The sequence below is a fragment of the Xyrauchen texanus genome, chromosome 20 (assembly GCF_025860055.1).
Source record: "Xyrauchen texanus isolate HMW12.3.18 chromosome 20, RBS_HiC_50CHRs, whole genome shotgun sequence".
Taxonomy (NCBI): Eukaryota; Metazoa; Chordata; class Actinopteri; order Cypriniformes; family Catostomidae; genus Xyrauchen; species Xyrauchen texanus.
Genome location: NC_068295.1, coordinates 34,843,476 through 34,861,048, shown reverse-complemented (window position 1 = coordinate 34,861,048; position 17,573 = coordinate 34,843,476). Strand labels below are relative to the sequence as shown.

Here is a 17,573-nt window from a genome sequence, read left to right as displayed (position 1 = left end):
TGATGTTTTTTTCAGCCTGAAGAAATATATGTAAGTTTACCTGTAAATGTACATATTTAATGCCATTAACCTTTTATACCTCAGTATTGAGTCTCTCCACTCCCCTCATGTGCATCAAGTCTTCCTCTGTTGACGTGCGTGTTGTTTTTTCAGTGGTGTTGAGCGGAAAAAGACAAGCCTCAGATGGAGGGGATCAAGGAGAAAGAAGAGCCGCCACAGGCTAACGATAAACCCCCCTCAACTCCCAGCACCCCTCAGGCACCATCCCCTGCCAGCAACCCCCCCTCCCCTCATCCCCCACCACCCCAAAGACAGGCCTCGGAGAACAAGGGGTCAGCCCCGGCCAAAAGGTTCCTCCCAACTGCCATGCAATTTTTTTGGCAATGTTCAAGCAGCGTTTTGGCAATCTGTTTGCAGTGGTTTTGCAATGTATTGACTAAGAGCCTAGGGGCAGGGCTGACACACTTCCTTAATCAATATTAATGTCACTCGGCTCATTTGAGAAACAATTTCTGCACAGAACGGATCACCAGTGAACACCCCCAGGTGCATGCCAGTTACAGATACGGTTTGATTTGCTATGGTGTCAAGCTGGCGTAGGTCAGAATATGGCAGCAGTTTTAAGAGCCAGGCACCTCAGTTGCTCTCCACCAATTGTGCAATCTAAAATACGTCACATCCTAATGCTCATTGGACTAATACTTTAACTTTTAATCTTTAAACCATTAACCATGACATTTTGTTCTTAATTTTAAAATGTTAGTTCATAAAATGTCATAGTTTTAAATGTCTGTGAGTTATGTTTGAATAATCCCTACAATTGACACTGCAATCTCTGTTGTGTCTTTATTTAACTAAAAATGAATAAAAGACAGCTTATGGGGAATTAAATAATAGGAATACTGGACTACTTGTTTAACATTACCATTCTAATTCCAAATACATCAAATCCATCTCTGACTGCAGCCACCAGCTGTTGTTTACTTTCAAGGTGAGGGGCTTGACATTTCAAACAAGCCTAATATCAGCACATTCATGGTCTGTTGCCATTGATTTGGCTTAGATACTTAGTACACATTTTACCTTGCATAACTGATGGCACCATACTTAAATATACTTCACACTTTATTAGACTAGAAGAATCAACTTAATTTCTTAGTTTAAACTTAAATTAATGTTTCAAGGAATAGTCAACCCTATATAAACAAATAAATACATTGTTATATACTCTCGTTTATGCCATTCTAAACCCGTACGACCAGGCCACTCTTTTCCATATAATGACATATAATCCGTTATTGCTCTAGAATCAAATACGGTTCATTAGACATGACCAAACGTCATTAACCTGATGCAATGAGTCTAATGGTAATGTATTTGATTTAACTGAAAATCCTAAGTTAATTGCACTCATTTGATTGAGTAAACACATTCCCCCAATTCAAATGACAAAGAGTAATGGGGTCTAACAAAACTTTCAGTTCAATTAACTTGATGTTAGAGTGAACTTTGAGTTTAACTTGAAGTTGAGTTAACTATATGCAAATAGACTTCAGATTTTCTATTTAAATATAGTTGTTTCAACTGTAATTATTAATAATTTTAATGAAATTGATTCAATTTTAGATCAAACAATGTCTTGTATATTTTTTAGCTTGACTGCCCCAGCCCCCTTTCACTTAATGTTTTTACAAAAGAGTGACCAGGATATTATTCAAAATTCACATTTTGTGTTCCACTAAAGGAAAGTCATACATGTTTGAAAGTATATAAGGGTGAGTTAATGATGACATCATATTCATTTCCTTTAAACCGATTTTATGTAAATAAATTCTTGCTTGACATCTTGCTGTACCATCATACTTAGTACTGGAGCAGTGCTCATCCCTCATTTTAGCTAAATGTCCTGCTAGCATTAGGCCAACAGTAGTGGTCAAAATGTGTCAGTAATGCTTTGGATAATTCAGAGTAGTCCATCCAGAAGAGGAAAATAATGGAAAGCAGATATCCTTCCTGTGCTCAGATCCTTCGCCCTTGCCTAACAGGACAGAATAATTAGGCTAACACTTTAGCCCAAGTATGCTACAACACCATTATCAACCAATCTATCCTGTACTTAATAACCCCAAAACAAGCCTGATGAGATATTCATATTAGCCAAGCAAGCTGTCCCATTGTTTTAGCTTAAGAGACGTGGAAAACCAATTAGCCTGGTCTTTAATGTCATTTCATAGTGCTATCCATGCTTGTTAGACAGCACAAGGAGTAGATTATTAGCAGGAGTCTGGCCACAATAAGAAAATTGGTTAGTAAAGCATCTGCAATATGGAGACAGGGACGATAAGGGTTTCACTTAGATTAGACTTGAGTTTTTGCATGCCTCACTAGTGCCAAATAGCTGTTGAGGGTGTTGTGATTAGTGCAGTTTGTTTTTGAAAAGTTCCTTGAGAAAGAAGAACTCAGATGCCAAGAAGGATAACCCTTACAAAAGTACTATATTTGTAACATCTCTGCTACAAAAACAGTTTAGACAAGCCTAAGGTGGTTAGCTGGTCTCCCAGCCTGGCCAAGCTTGTTAGTCTGGTCTTGATGGTTTTGATGGATTCAAAGGGGTTTGGGGCCTTTGTCAGCTGGTCAGGCTTGGAGACCAGCTATATTCTGGGTTAAGATGGGTTTTTTTTTTAGCAGGGATGGTACAGTAAAAGGTAACATTTGGTAATACCCTGGTACTTTGATATACATAATGCTGCTAAATGATTAACATGTATTCATACACCATGGTATTTACTGTACATGGTACACTAGCTAAAAAAAGATCAGATAAAACTAGCACACAATTCATGCTTGTCCAGGATGGTTTATGTTGGTTAATGCTTGTTTGGTGCTGTTCTAGTTGGTAGACCAATAAGTATTTGCTGGTTAAGCTAGTTAAGAAGCCTGCTAGGGGCACTAGCACACCAGCATCCTTGGCACCAACATCCAAAACACAGCATTTTGGTGACCAGCTATGCTGGTCTTTTCAGTTGGGAAACGTCCAGAAACATACTTTACACAAGTATGTATACAGATATTTTAGTGCTTGGCCAATTAACTTACTTGCTCATAAATATTCTCTTCAAACTGTTACTCCACCATGGTTTTAGTTGACTTAAAAGAAAAAACTCACCGTAGAAGTGAACAGTTCACACAATAATGTCGGCTATAGCGCCCCGTGTGGCATTGTTGAGAATGCAATGCATGCTTGTGTTGTGTTGTGACATTTTGGAACGCAACAATGCACGGAATGTTGCTTGCGTAGCTAGAATCGTCTGTGTTCATGTAGCTAGGTAGAGTATCTTAAGTCTATGGGTACTTCAAAGAATGTTATTACTATTGTACATGTACAAAAAAACATGGTAACTCTCGCATTTTTGAACTTTTTTGGCAGATGGAACTACTTAAAATGCTGTCTGTCATTCCAACAACTTTTATCACACAAATGCTAGGAATTTACATCATTAAACCTGTATCCCTTACAAGTGGTCCCATATTTAGATCCTAAGGCAATTTTTCACATGTGGAAGTGTTTCTGCTCTGCCCCGGAGCAATATCCATTCCCTCCCCTCCTGTCTCACTCCCCTGTTTGGCGAGGTTGGAGGTACTATACTACTGCTCTGATTTACAGCCTTTCTGTTTGTGCATTTGTACATTTTCGGATCACTTCTACTAAAAAGTCCATCCATGTTTCCCCAACTTGAGGGACATATTTGTATTATTTTTTTTCTGAGTTATAAATTGGGGGTTGGGTGTAGTGGATACAGCTTAGGGCTAGTAACAGGAAGGTTATTAGTTGGAGTCCTGAGAAGAATCATGAACCAAGCCATGATCACCATTGAACACTTAAAAAGGCACTTACCCCCAGGCAAATGTTTATATGCCTAGTACATTGTAGCGTAGTAGGAGTGGTCCCGAAAATCACGTTTGTTTTTGTTGTTAACATTAACTGTTAACATTTCTTCTTGCATACAGCTTTGCATCAGGATTACACCACTTTCTTTCTTTTTGTATAGATCAAATATGTTTATTTCTCTGCCTTTCCACAGCTCATGTCTACCTCCATGTTCTTATTCCTTTAGCTTTGCTGTGTGGCATCTGTTTCCTGAAACTGTTTCAAGTTCTCAGATCCCCTGTATACACTAAACATTGAGTGGTTTATGCTTTTTTTAATGTGCCTTGCCTGACCTAAATGCATGGATTTTTACCTGTGGGATTGCATACCCACACTATATCTTGGACTATGAAGGGGTGGCATTGCTTGTTTTCTGGCTTCAATTTAGAAATTAAAAGAGGAGTGGTAATTTGTGTTTGGAGGATATGGATAGAATTAGTAGATAAAAGTAAATTCTATAATTGATGGCAAAAAGCTGTTTTTATTATTCAACTTGGTGATATTATTCAACTTAGATCAGTGATTCTCAAAAAACATAAGCCTTGAGACATTGTGTATTACAGTGATTTCACCACAGTTAAGGGGTGTTCCTCAAGGAGCGCCATGAGTAAAATCATTGTTACGCAACGACTTTCGAAGTCATAATAATTTTCTCCCAATTTAGAATGCCCAATTCCCACTACTTAGTAGGTCCTCATGACTGCGCGGTTACTTACTTCAATCCAGGTGATGGAGGACAAGTCTCAGTTGCCTCCGCTTCTGAGACAGTCAATCCGTGCATCTTATCACGTGGCTCGTTGTGCATGACACTGTGGAGACTCCCAGCATGTGGAGGCTTATGCTACTCTCCGCGATCCACGCTCAACATACCACACGCCCCCCATTGAGAGCGAGAACCACTAACCGCGACCATGTGGAGGTTACCCCATGTGACTCTCCTCGCGGACCCCTCGCCACTCCAAGGGTGGTAGTCAGCGTCAATACTCGCTGAGCTACCCAGGCCCGCTAAAGAGTAATAATTAATGGAATAATACATTTTTCGCCAAGCTGTATTGTTCATTATCCTAATTGTAATCTGTATATGGCAGCCAAGCAACATAACAAATTTTTACTTCAGTACCCAGATTTGACATTGGACATAACAAGTAGCACAACACAGTATATATAAAAGGAACCACTTTATATTTCGTGTCTTTAACTACTATGCACTTAAGCATTTGATACAATTAGCTTATTATGTTAACCTTACCCCAATTTTTGGGTTGCTACCCACCAGCTGAGAACCACTGAGATAGATTTATAGATTGTTCACCTCCAAGCTCACTATACCTCTCATCTAAACTTTACCCTAAACTTTACCTTCTCTCCTGGACTTGTTTTTCAGCCTCTCTGCTAAGACTTCCTTTTTCAAAAAAGGAAAACTTAACTTTTTTGTTTGTGTAATTTCTTGTCACCACAAGGGGTAGCAGTGCGAAACGTGGTGGAGGAATGGAGCGATCTCAGAGCAGCACATGGGATAGTGGGGAGGAGAACAGGAATAAGCTGGTGAAGGCGGCCTCCACATCCAAACTGCTGGCCAAAGTGGCGAAGAATGTCGAGAAGTAAGTGTGTACTATAAGACATACATGAGTACTCTTTAGAGTTCATCCAACTGAGGAAACATTACAGCTGTTACATAGTGTCCAAACAAAACGTGATTCCAGCAACAAGTCATTTGTCGTTCAACACTGAACACGATAACGTTGCGCGATGGAGTGCAATACAGCCAATCAGAATTTATTTGGAATTTAATATATTGTTATGAGAAGCAGGATTTTCGGACCGGCGTGATTCCACAGGATTAGAAACCAAGCGATTGATAGAATGTTATGTCATAGCTGCGGCTGGTTGGGACAATTACTCAGATTAACATGGATGAGAATTCTCTTATTGCATGTCACTTTATCATGTCATGTCTGGTTAGGACATCGCGTTAGGGAAGGTTACACAATCTGTTTTGCTGAGAAGGGTTTTTGTAATTTAACCCAGCCAATGATAGACAGGTATCTACAATAACTTCTTTTCCACCATCAGGCCAGGGCTATAAACTGGTCAGCCAAGGCCAATATCCTGAGACCTTGAGCCGCAAAACCAAAATCAATTGCCCACAAAGGCCTTTTCACACCAAACGGGACGTGATTATGAGAGGCGAATCACAGGTAAATGGCCTTTTCCCCATAGAAAGCTAAACAAACTTCGCCCTTTGCACATTCACGCCTTTTCAAAAGGTGCCACAATTTTACCCTAGGACAGTAGGTGGCTTAACACACCTTTGAGCTGGTCTGCCCTTCGCCCATCACATGGTTAGAAGAAATAATCACTTGCAAAACAAATAAGAAAAGTAAATGATTCTGTAGCAAGCAGATCTAAAAATAAATTAAAATGCATCTCTCTAATAGCTAAAGCAGAGATGACGTGTGTGTTGTTGATTTGCTCAACCTTTCGAGACCCTTCACAATTGATTTCAGTTCACCTGCTGAACAATTTGACAGACAGTATTATCATGTATACACAGTCTGAGAGGAGATTAGAAAGAATAAATTGTACAAAATGTTTTATACGTGTTTAAAATCACTGCAAACTGCACACTCATAAGGCACTTTTCCTAAGTTAACGTATAGAGTTAACATAACAAGTGAGTCTAGGGCACTCTCCCTCCCATTGCTCACTGGTTTAGATAGTGGTTGAAAGGCTTCCACTTTTCCTTGATGGTTCTGTAGTCACTTTTAAGTTTTTTTTAACTTTTCCTTACACTGTTGGTAGGTCCGGTGGTAGCCGTGTGCAGCCAACAGTTGAGATACTTCCTGAGAGACTTTATAGTTTCGCTTATCGCTAACGAGTGGACCATCTGCACCTCGTTTATTGACCATGGCGTGGTTTTGCGCACAGCCATTTCTTTTTTTCACAATTCGAAAGTCGCATGAACAAATAGAATAGAATAGAAAACTTTATTGTCATTGTCACATGTACAACAAAAAAGAATTTAAAATGCTGACCAGCCAGTGCATCATTCCTAATATAATTTTTAAAAAACAGTAAATAAATAGTATCTATAAGAAGAATAAAGCAGCCTGAACAGGCATTCATATACACATACGCAGTCATACTTATTGTACCAATCCTGCAATCAGTTCAGTTCACTTTAGCAGCGTTAATTACAGTTATTGCAGATGGGTAAAAACTGTTTTTAAGTCTATTAGTTTTTGCCCTGATGGATCTGTACCGTCTGCCTGACGGTAACAGTTTGAATAAGTGGTGGCCTGGGTGAGAGGTGTCATTTAAAATGTTCTGGATTTTTTTAAAGCAGCGGGAACTGTATAGTTCTACCAGTGTGAGGAGAGGGCAGCCAGTGATTTTCTGTGCGGTGTTGATGACCCTCTGGAGCGCTTTCCTGTGAGCCACTGTGCAGCTGGTGTACCATACGCACACGCAGTATGTCAGCAAGCTCTCTATGGAGGCTTGATAGAAGGACACCAGCAACCTCTGTGTGATGTTGTTCCTCCTGAGTACTCTCAGGAAATAAAGTCTCTGCTGGGCCTTTTTTATTAGCTCAGAGGTATTCTTGCTCCAGTTTAAACCCTCCTCAATGTGCACTCCCAGGAAGCTGAAATCTGCCACCCGCTCCACACAGTCCCCGTTGATGATAAGTGGTTGAATGATTGTTTTCTTTTTCCTGTAGTCTATAATAAGCTCCTTGGTCTTTGCGGTGTTCAGAAGCAGATTGTTATCGCTGCACCACACTGTCAGCCGCTCCACCTCATCCCTGTAGGCAGACTCGTTCCCCCCAGAAATGAGCCCCACCACTGTGGTGTCATCAGCAGATTTCACCATGGTGTTGCCGTGGTGGGTTGGGGTACAGTCATATGTATATAGGGAATAGAGCAAGGGGCTTAGCACACAGCCCTGGGGTGAGCTGGTGCTGAGGCTTAAGGCCGTAGATGTGTGATTACCCACTCTGACCCTCTGTCTACGCCCAGAGAGGAAGCTATTGATCCATGTGCAGGTGGTGTGTGGCAGCCCCAGGTCCCTCAATTTGGCCACTAGTTTGTGTGGGAGGATGGTATTAAATGCTGAGCTATAATCCACAAAGAGCATCCGCACATAGCTCCCCTGCTGCTCCAGATGGGACAGTGCAGTATGGAGGGCTGTGGTTACGGCGTCCTCTGTGGATCTGTTCGCTCTGTAGGCAAACTGGTTGGGGTCAAGGCCTCGGGGCAGGAGTGCTGTGATGTGCCTCCGGACCAGTTTTTCGAAGCACTTCATCACCACAGGTGTGAGTGCAACTGGCCGATAGTCGTTGGGACTGGAAATATGGGGTTTCTTGGGTAGGGGGACTATGGTGGAGGACTTCAAACAGGGTGGGACAGTGGATTGGGCCAGGGACTGGTTGAAAATCCTGGTAAAGACTCCAGCCAGCTGGTCAGCACAGTCCCTCAGCACTCGTCCCGGAACGCCATCAGGCCCTGTAGCCTTCCTTGGGTTGATGGCCCGCAGTGTGCGCCTCACCTCATGCTGCTCCACTGTGCAACTTAAGCTGCTGTGAGGTGTGGTGTGGCTGTCTCTGGTGGTGTCACCTCAAAACGGGCAAAAAAGAGGTTCAACTCCTCTGCCAACGAGATGTCACCTTCAGCAGCTCCGAGTTTGGCCCTGTAGTTGGTCAGATGCTGGACTCCCTGCCACACCTGCCTGCTGTTGTTACTGCCCAGGTGTTCCTCAATCCTCCTCCTATAGTTCGATTTGGCCTCTCTGATGCCTCTCTTTAGGTTAGATCGGGCTGTGCTGTAGAGAGCCCTGTCTCTGGATTTAAAGGCGATGTTTCTCTCCTTTACCCGCTGCTGGACTTCCCGGGTCATCCATGGCTTCTCTTTGGGGTAGACCCGGATCCGTTTGTCCACTGTGACAGTATCCATGCAATTCCTAATGTAGCATAATACACTGTCCGTGAACACCTCCAGGTCCTGATGTTCAAAGATGTCCCAAATGATACTGTTATCGCTGTTAATAACTTTAAAACTAGAGGAAATCCAGTGACGCTGGTAGTGACGATTCTCCCTGACCAATCAGTGATCTGCAGGATTTTGACGTCACATTTAGTATCGGATCAGGTACTATCCACAGTGGAAACCCCAAAAAAGCGAGCTGAGTCAAGTTGAGTTGAGCTGTACCATGCAGTGGAAAAGCCTAAATAATTATCTTATCACCACGTACATCTACTTGTGTTATATTTACTTAAAAACCTTCATGTTACTAATTAAACATGATGAAATTTAAACACTCCAAGAGTACAAGCAATAAGTCCAGTAATTTTTTTTTATTTATAAAGCGATTTTCACAACACATCATATCAAAGCAGCTTTACAGAAAATTATGCAATATATGTAATGTCTGAGACGAGGCTATTAAACAACTTTAAAAATAGCACAGCAATAATGATTTCGTTTTTTGAATTCAAAGGCACACAGAGTGCACTGCAAGTCACAGCAATAGTATTCTTAATATTTGGCGAAGACACTTAAGATCCATAAAGTTGTTTACTTAAAAAGTGATACAAAGGCAAAGATGCTGTGATATATATTATATTAAAGATATAAGAAAACTCGGGTAAGATTAAATGCAAAAGCCAAACAATGCAGCAATATGAAATAAATCCACATACAATCAGATACATTTTAAAGGGGATGCAAGGCAGTGATGCAGCAATATCATTCACATTTTAAGAGAACCCATATGAATGTATTTTTTTTTTTCCCCCAAGGCATTTGATGCAGATGAAATAAACATCTTCACTGCTGTTTCAGGATATCGTCCTCGAGCTTTTAATCTCGGTGGTGAACAGCTTTCTGTGCTTTAGTGCCACCTGTTTCTCTGGTTCTGGTAACTGCAACATTTTCTGACATGTGATCTAAAGCTTATATATTGTTGGTCAGGGCTTTGTCGCCGTGAATGTTTGCTGCAGGTGAGGAATCTATTGTTTCCATTCAAAATGTTGATCACAGCGAGAAATCGTGCCAAACATTCGCATTGTGTGTGCAATGGCCTTAACGCTGCCCTGGTTCCAACGTCACACACCCTGCCCATTTCACAAGCAAGACAGAAGCTCAAGCTGAGGTATCATGTTATATAGTTATCTAGAATATCGAGTTTATATTGTATGTAAACGTTAGCTAGCTAGCAAGATATGTTAGCTTTGACAACTCACCGACTGTTACCAATGGTGTCCTGAGTGGTCTCTCCAGTAACAACAGGACGATGTTCCATCACACTGTCCATGACCTCGAACCATGGAAAGTTCTTTCTTTGGGCTTAGCCTTGTCCAATGTTGATTTAACGGATTTGTACCGTTGTGAGCTGGATGCACAACCTGGTAGGTTTGGCGTAACTCCAACTTTTACATTGACCCCACCTTTATTTCCCAGTTGCACTTGTTTGGCCCAAGGGTTATCGGCGCTGATGCGGCACGATGAAGCTCTGGAAGTGGCAGTTGGAACGCAACTAGCCCTGGCACACACTAGCATGCCCTCATTTGACCTGAGAGTGGAAACGCAGCTAATGTTCTGATAAGTTCCTTGTAGTGTTGGGTGTAATCCAATTACAAACTAATTAGTTACTGTAATCAAACTTTTTAAGTAAAAAAGTAGTGTAATTCATTAAATTTTTAATTCTTAAAATTTTAAACACTAACCAGACTGACATTGCACCAATAGCTCATCCAATGGTGTGAGTTTGGGGTGGGCTATCTTTATGTCCAACATTTTTTCATTGCCAGTTTTGGAACTCACTTTTCATCTCGTTTAATAGATATTTTGATGTTCTTTTTCTTTTTATCCTCTCTAGACACAGAGATCCAGTCGTCAGCCAAGGTAAAGCCTCATTTTACCTTGTTTTTTATGCCCTGTAATGTGTCTGCTGTTCTCAATTTATTTCCTTTTGTTCCATGTACCTGTATTTTAGAGGTGCTATGAAAAGTGATATACCAAAAATGCAAACATTGTGCAATATATAACTTGTTAAATCTTTGTGAAAATCAGAGTAATACAAATTCTTTTACATTGAATTTGCCATGCAAAATCTTTCAGAAAATGTAAGCTGTGCAATTGTTAAAACTTGCATTTCATAAGTGCAGATACTACAGGAGCTACTATGATGCCATCTCTTAGTAGTTGGCCTTGTCCCAGGGCAAGATTAGTACTGACACTGAAAAATATTATTTGCATGGGGTTCATGCCTTATCTTGAGGCTTGATTTAGCCCTGGGCTGAGCAACACTCGCATGTAATTTTAATCTTGGCAAAGATATGTGCAACTACATTCCTGTGTTCTACGGTTCCTCATTTGTTCCTTCAAACCTTTTTAATGATCACGCCCATCTTGAAACTGTTGACAGTCCTCTGTCATCATTGTTAAACCAATAGAGCTGATACTTGTGTGTCATTCTGTGTTTGTTTTTGAGAGATTATTATTTCTGTCCCATAACCAGCTAAAATGTCAACCCGAGAAAAAAACAGTCAAGGTAAGGCCTTCCTTTTTGCAGGTTCGAAACCCGCCGAAAACGCGTTTACCCCTCCCTTAACCGCTTCAGGTTGGACTATAAGCGTCTCTCGCACTAATTCCGCTTTAATTCTATTAACATGTTGATCAATCTGAAAGCTCAACATTTATGATTAATCACTCACCTCTTCCACTTCTTATTCTATCTTTTTCTCTCTCTACCACTTCATTAAAATGGTAAATATAATTTCAGTCCATTCCTCCCTGGAGGAATCAATAGTAAGTGAATTTTCTTCCAGGTTACAAGGCTAATGAAGGTCACACATCATGTCTTAACACAATTCGCTTGGTCTAAATAAGGGTTACATTCACCATTAGGAACTCATTAGGGAAGGAATGTATTCATCCTAAAATAATAGTACTAGTGTAACTTTACACTCTCTGAAAAATGGTTCTGTTTAAGGTACAATGGCCATCACTGGGGTGGTACCCTTCATGGGGACCATTTCTGTACCTCTAGTTGAAATGTAGGTAACACTTTACGATAAGGTTCCATTTGTTAACATTAGTTAATGCATTAGGTATCATGAACTAATAATGAACAATATTTTTACAATATTTATTAATCTTAGTGCCACCACACTTGGCATACACAGACAGCATTTTCTAAAAGTGTGAGGAAGTAAACATCAGATAACTTTAAGACTGCTATTAAAGGTTATCTGCGGTCAAGACCACAAATATAGTTTAGCAATAAATACTTAATACAGTTATATTTTACACTATTCATGTTGTGTTTCTGAAGATAACATTCATAGTGACACTGGAGATGAGAGAGAACTTTATCGGTTTATTTTTCTATCCATTTCTGATGTCTCCATTCATCTCTTCACCACCCTGATGTTTCTGCTTTACCCTTCTTTTCTTTATTAAATCACAGCTGAGTTTGGGCATCATCACCATCATCGCTCTAGCATTTGCTGTGCTTGAAGCTTCAAGTTTTGTGTATTTGCTTGGGTATTTGAGCTCAGAGCATGTGAGCTTTACTAACTCCTTCAAGAGCTCCCTTTAGAGACTTAAAGAATGTTCTGGGTTCAATACAAGTTAAGCTCTATAGACAGCATCCTTGGCATTATGTTGATTGACACATACGACAGTTTCTACTTACAACGCACATACAATGGAAGTTAACGGGGATCTAAAAGCAGAGAAGTCATGCTCATGTTAACTAATGTTATTGACTAATGTTAACAAATGGAACCTCATTGTACAGAGCTTTACTTTTTAAGCATAGTGTGTTTTAATGTTTATTGCCTGACCCCATGTACTTTCATTGTAAGTGCCTTGATGTTACTGTTATTTTTGCTTCTTCTTTTTTCTCTCTCTCCTTTTCTCTCCAATTTGGAATGCCCAATTCCAAATGCGCTCTTAGTTCTTGTGGTGGCATAGTGACTTGCCTCAATCTGGGTGGCAGAGGAGGAATCTCAATTGCCTCCGTGTCTGAGACCGTCAATCCGCACATCTTATCACGTGGCTTGTTGAGCGTTTCCACGGAGATATAGCGCACGTGGAGGCTTCACGCTATTCTCCGCGGCATCCATGCACAACTCACCACGCGCCCCACCGAGAGCGAGAACCACACATTATAGTGACCCCGAGGAGGTTACCCCATGTGACTCTACCCTCCCTAGCAACCGAGCCAATTTGGTTGCTTAGGAGACCTGGCTGGAGTCACTCAGCATGCCCTGGGTCGCAACTCCAGGGGTGGTAGTCAGCGTCTTTACTCGCTGAGCTACCCAGACCCCCTTTGCTTCTTCTTTTAACTTTGGAACCATTTTGAAAAGTGTGCCACAAATGCATGTAATTCACACAAACAAACAGGGTTTTTTTTAGATATGTTAAAGTTTTTTACACCAACTTACTGCTATGAGGCATACTACAACTGTTGATAATTTCTTTGTAGATTATTTTTAGAGTATCTTTCCTTCATCAAAGGAAAAGGCACCATTCACAGCTTTCTGACCATTCACCTTTGATCCCTGCACAGAGGGAGACTATATCAAAATGTTCATGCGAGGACGACCCATCACAATGTTCATCCCATCAGATGTGGAGAATTACGATGATGTCCGCACTGAACTTCCTCCTGAGAGACTCAAGCTGGAGTGGGTGTATCCTTTCTAACATATTGTGCCTCAGCACATTGTAACAGTATATCTGCATTTTTATATATTGTGTATTTATATTGCACATGTATTTGTGCTGTGTAGTTTAAAGTGGTTAACAGGCATAATAATGAATAATAATGTAAGTACATAGAAAGGAATTAGAAATAAATCATATTTTTTAATCATAATTAATAATTAATTATGTGGAGAATTAATAATTAGTAATATTTTAGTATATTTACTAAAATATTATATATAAAACATATTATATTGAAGTACAATGCAACATATTGATTAAGAAATTACGAAGGAAAGTCTAAAAGTAATGTACGTTTCTAAAAGTAATGTACAATTGTTATTTTTAAAGTAACATTTGTAATGAAAGAGTTTGTATTAAATGAGAAAAGAATACAAAAACGATCATTTGCACTAGTGGTCTCAGTCAGACTGTTGGACCTAACCTTTTCTCACATTTTTAGTTCATTTAATATACAGAAATGTATCTTTATAATATTGTCTTGCCTGTTTTCACCTTGACTCTGTCGTACAGATATGGTTACAGGGGCCGTGACTGCCGTGCAAATGTGTACTTGCTTCCTACTGGGGAGATTGTATATTTCATCGCCTCTGTGGTCGTGCTCTTCAACTATGAGGAGAGGACACAGCGCCACTACTTAGGACACACTGACTGTGTTAAATGGTGAAAATCTTTTCAGATTTCTGATAGATGCATACATTGAGTTATTGGTGGCACGCTGTTACTGTATGTGTTTGCACAGGTTGCCCTTCTCATTCTCATGCTGGCCATCGGAGCTCTGCATGATGAAGCTGGTGCCTGAGGTTAGGGAAGGAAAATGTCAGGGAAATATCCACACTAATGCCCCACACTAAACCAGATGAGCTGGTGTGAATATAGATTCTTAACAGCAAGCAATATGCTCTTTCCCACCTACAGTCCCGATACTTTTCCCTTTGTAACTTTCGGGATGAGAACTCATACGAGGAACAGAACAGTGTATTTGTTACACATTTTAAACATATTGGCTATAGTAATAACAGTTAATTATGCATAATAAAAGCAACTAACCCTACACCAAACCCTTACCCTAACCCTAAACCTGTAGAAAGTACATGTTGTTAATTAGTAATAATCAGTCATTTCTTGTGTCTTTACACTGTAAACTAAAGTGTAACCAAACTTTCTAGATGAGAACTCTTATGAGGAACAGAACACCCGAGGAGACTTTTCCTCTTTTGCCTTCAGACTCACAGAAGTTATCTTGAGTGACGTCATCTTGTATTGACCATTTTTCATTTGACGTTGATGGCATGTGCGATTCAAAGCAATAACAACAAGGAAATCAACAACACAGATGGAAGATGACAGGATTGGATCTACATTCAACACTTTTGTTTACTTTGGCTTCATCTGAAAACATAGGCAGCTGCATTTTTGGATGAATAGAAGTCTTAAGGAAACTGGTCTCTGAACAGTTAAAAAAAGCACCTTTTTTCATCCTACCTCCTTATGTAGCCTCGGAAGGCAGCATTTTCCCATTGTTGGACGCAGCCCATGTCTTCAAGCTACAGTATAACTTGAGTGCGTGGCCCAAGAGACGAGATGAGGCGGTCAAACTTCCACGCAGCACAGCTTGAACTCCAAGAACTACATGTAGAAAATCCACTAGAAACCTATTACCAGCACAATCTTTTACATTAAAGGCTTTTATGACTCAACATAAATTACTGTACTGAAATACTAATTTACTAAAAAATATAATTTGATGCGATTTGATGTGATTTCTGTTTAAGAGAATGGTAAAATTAGCGCAGCTATGTTTGTTTAAAAATGCCGGCTGCAGACTCATTGCGTTTCTCAAAGCGATTTGTGTGTCATACATATTTGACCAGTCACAGACTGTAGCACCTCCCACGGTCCCTAGACGCCCCAAAAGTACCAACCCCAGAGGAGGAGCTGAAAATGTCCCTTAAAACCAAGTAGGTATAACTGCTGGGCGGAGAGCTCCAAGTGTGAACGGAATCTCCAAAAGAAGGCGGGGTTACTACAGAAGAGGGTGGGGTTACTCCAAATGGGGGTTACGCCAACTCCAAAATGGGGTGTCACTTCCACACAAGGTTAAGGTTAGGGAAAGGGTTAGGTTAGGGTCTCCCAATATCTTAAATGGTGGTTTGGATCTCCTGTCCCTTTTTAGGGCAATGCCTGCAGCTACACTCACCTAAAGGATTATTAGGAACACCATACTAATACTGTGTTGACCCCCTTTCGCCTTCAGAACTGCCTTAATTCTACGTGGCATTGATTCAACAAGGTGCTGAAAGCATTCTTTAGAAATGTTGGCCCATATTGATAGGATAGCATCTTGCAGTTGATGGAGATTTGTGGGATGCACATCCAGGGCACGAAGCTCCCGTTCCACCACATCCCAAAGATGCTCTATTGGGTTGAGATCTGGTGACTGTGGGGGCCATTTTAGTACAGTGAACTCATTGTCATGTTCAAGAAACCAATTTGAAATGATTCGAGCTTTGTGACATGGTGCATTATCCTGCTGGAAGTAGCTATCAGAGGATGGGTACATGGTGGCCATAAAGGGATGGACGTGGTCAGAAACAATGCTCAGGTAGGCCGTGGCATTTAAACGATGCCCAATTGGCACTAAGGGGCCTAAAGTGTGCCAAGAAAACATCCCCCACACCATTACACCACCACCACCACCAGCCTGCACAGTGGTAACAAGGCATGATGGATCCATGTTCTCATTCTGTTTACGCCAAATTCTGACTCTACCATCTGAATGTCTCAACAGAAATCGAGACTCATCAGACCAGGCAACATTTTTCCAGTCTTCAACTGTCCAATTTTGGTGAGCTCTTGCAAATTGTAGCCTCTTTTTCCTATTTGTAGTGGAGATGAGTGGTACCGGTGGGGTCTTCTGCTGTTGCAGCCCATCCGCCTCAAGGTTGTAGCGTGTTGTGGCTTCACAAATGCTTTGCTGCATACCTCGGTTGTAACGAGTGGTTATTTCAGGCAAAGTTGCTCTTCTATCAGCTTGAATCAGTCGGCCCATTCTCCTCTGACCTCTAGCATCAACAAGGCATTTTCACCCACAGGACTGCTGCATACTGGATGTTTTTCCCTTTTCACACCATTCTTTGTAAACCCTAGAAATGGTTGTGCGTGAAAATCCCAGTAACTGAGCAGATTGTGAAATACTCAGACCGGCCCGTCTGGCACCAACAACCATGCCACGCTCAAAATTGCTTAAATCACCTTTCTTTCCCATTCTGACATTCAGTTTGGAGTTCAGGAGATTGTCTTGACCAGGAACACACCCCTAAATACATTGAAGCAACTGCCATGTGATTGGTTGATTAGATAATTGCATTAATGAGAAATTGAACAAGTGTTCCTAATAATCCTTTAGGTGAGTGTATATCCTTCTAAATGGCTCAGAGGAACTATAGTTCCTCAGGTGTGAAATCGCTGAAAAGTACTAGTCCTGGGGAAAAGTAAATAAAACGGTCTTTAGTCCCTGCAGTGGGAAAGGGCCTAAAGTCAACACTGTAAAAATAAAAAAAAATCTTTTAAATTTACTGTACAAAAATGGCAGCAGTGGTAGCCAGAAATTCTCTGTAAAACAATATGGTGACCTTGCTTCAGGCTTGTTATTTTGGTGTCTGTATATTTTGCAGTTCATTACTATATACTATACATTATATAATTAATGTATATCATTAACTGATAAAATGTTAATATACCAACCTACATGAACTACTTTCATCTGCTTTGTATTCAAAAATATATGGTTTTGCATCATAGCTGTTAATGTTTTGCGCATTTATCAGGGATTTGCCAGTCAGCATACAGAAACTGGATATTCATTATTATTAGTTTTCTAATTGTTAAACACTTGGATCCCATTCAGAACA

General features: G+C 40.6%; 1 protein-coding gene across 4 annotated transcripts in view; it reads left to right on the top strand.

Moving 5' to 3' along the window:
* LOC127660700 (echinoderm microtubule-associated protein-like 4) overlaps window positions 1-17,573 on the top strand; it is a 125,277-nt gene that overhangs the window by 71,613 nt on the left and 36,091 nt on the right. For 2 of the 4 annotated variants that reach the window (XM_052151073.1, XM_052151071.1), the window contains exons 4-8: window positions 5,389-5,529; window positions 10,802-10,827; window positions 11,444-11,476; window positions 13,502-13,625; window positions 14,173-14,322. In XM_052151073.1, the coding sequence (XP_052007033.1) occupies window positions 5,389-5,529; window positions 10,802-10,827; window positions 11,444-11,476; window positions 13,502-13,625; window positions 14,173-14,322 (474 nt within the window). Of the gene's footprint in view, window positions 1-153; window positions 351-5,388; window positions 5,530-10,801; window positions 10,828-11,443; window positions 11,477-13,501; window positions 13,626-14,172; window positions 14,323-17,573 lie in introns of all 4 variants that reach the window. The other 2 variants (XM_052151074.1, XM_052151072.1) reach the window with 2 other exon arrangements.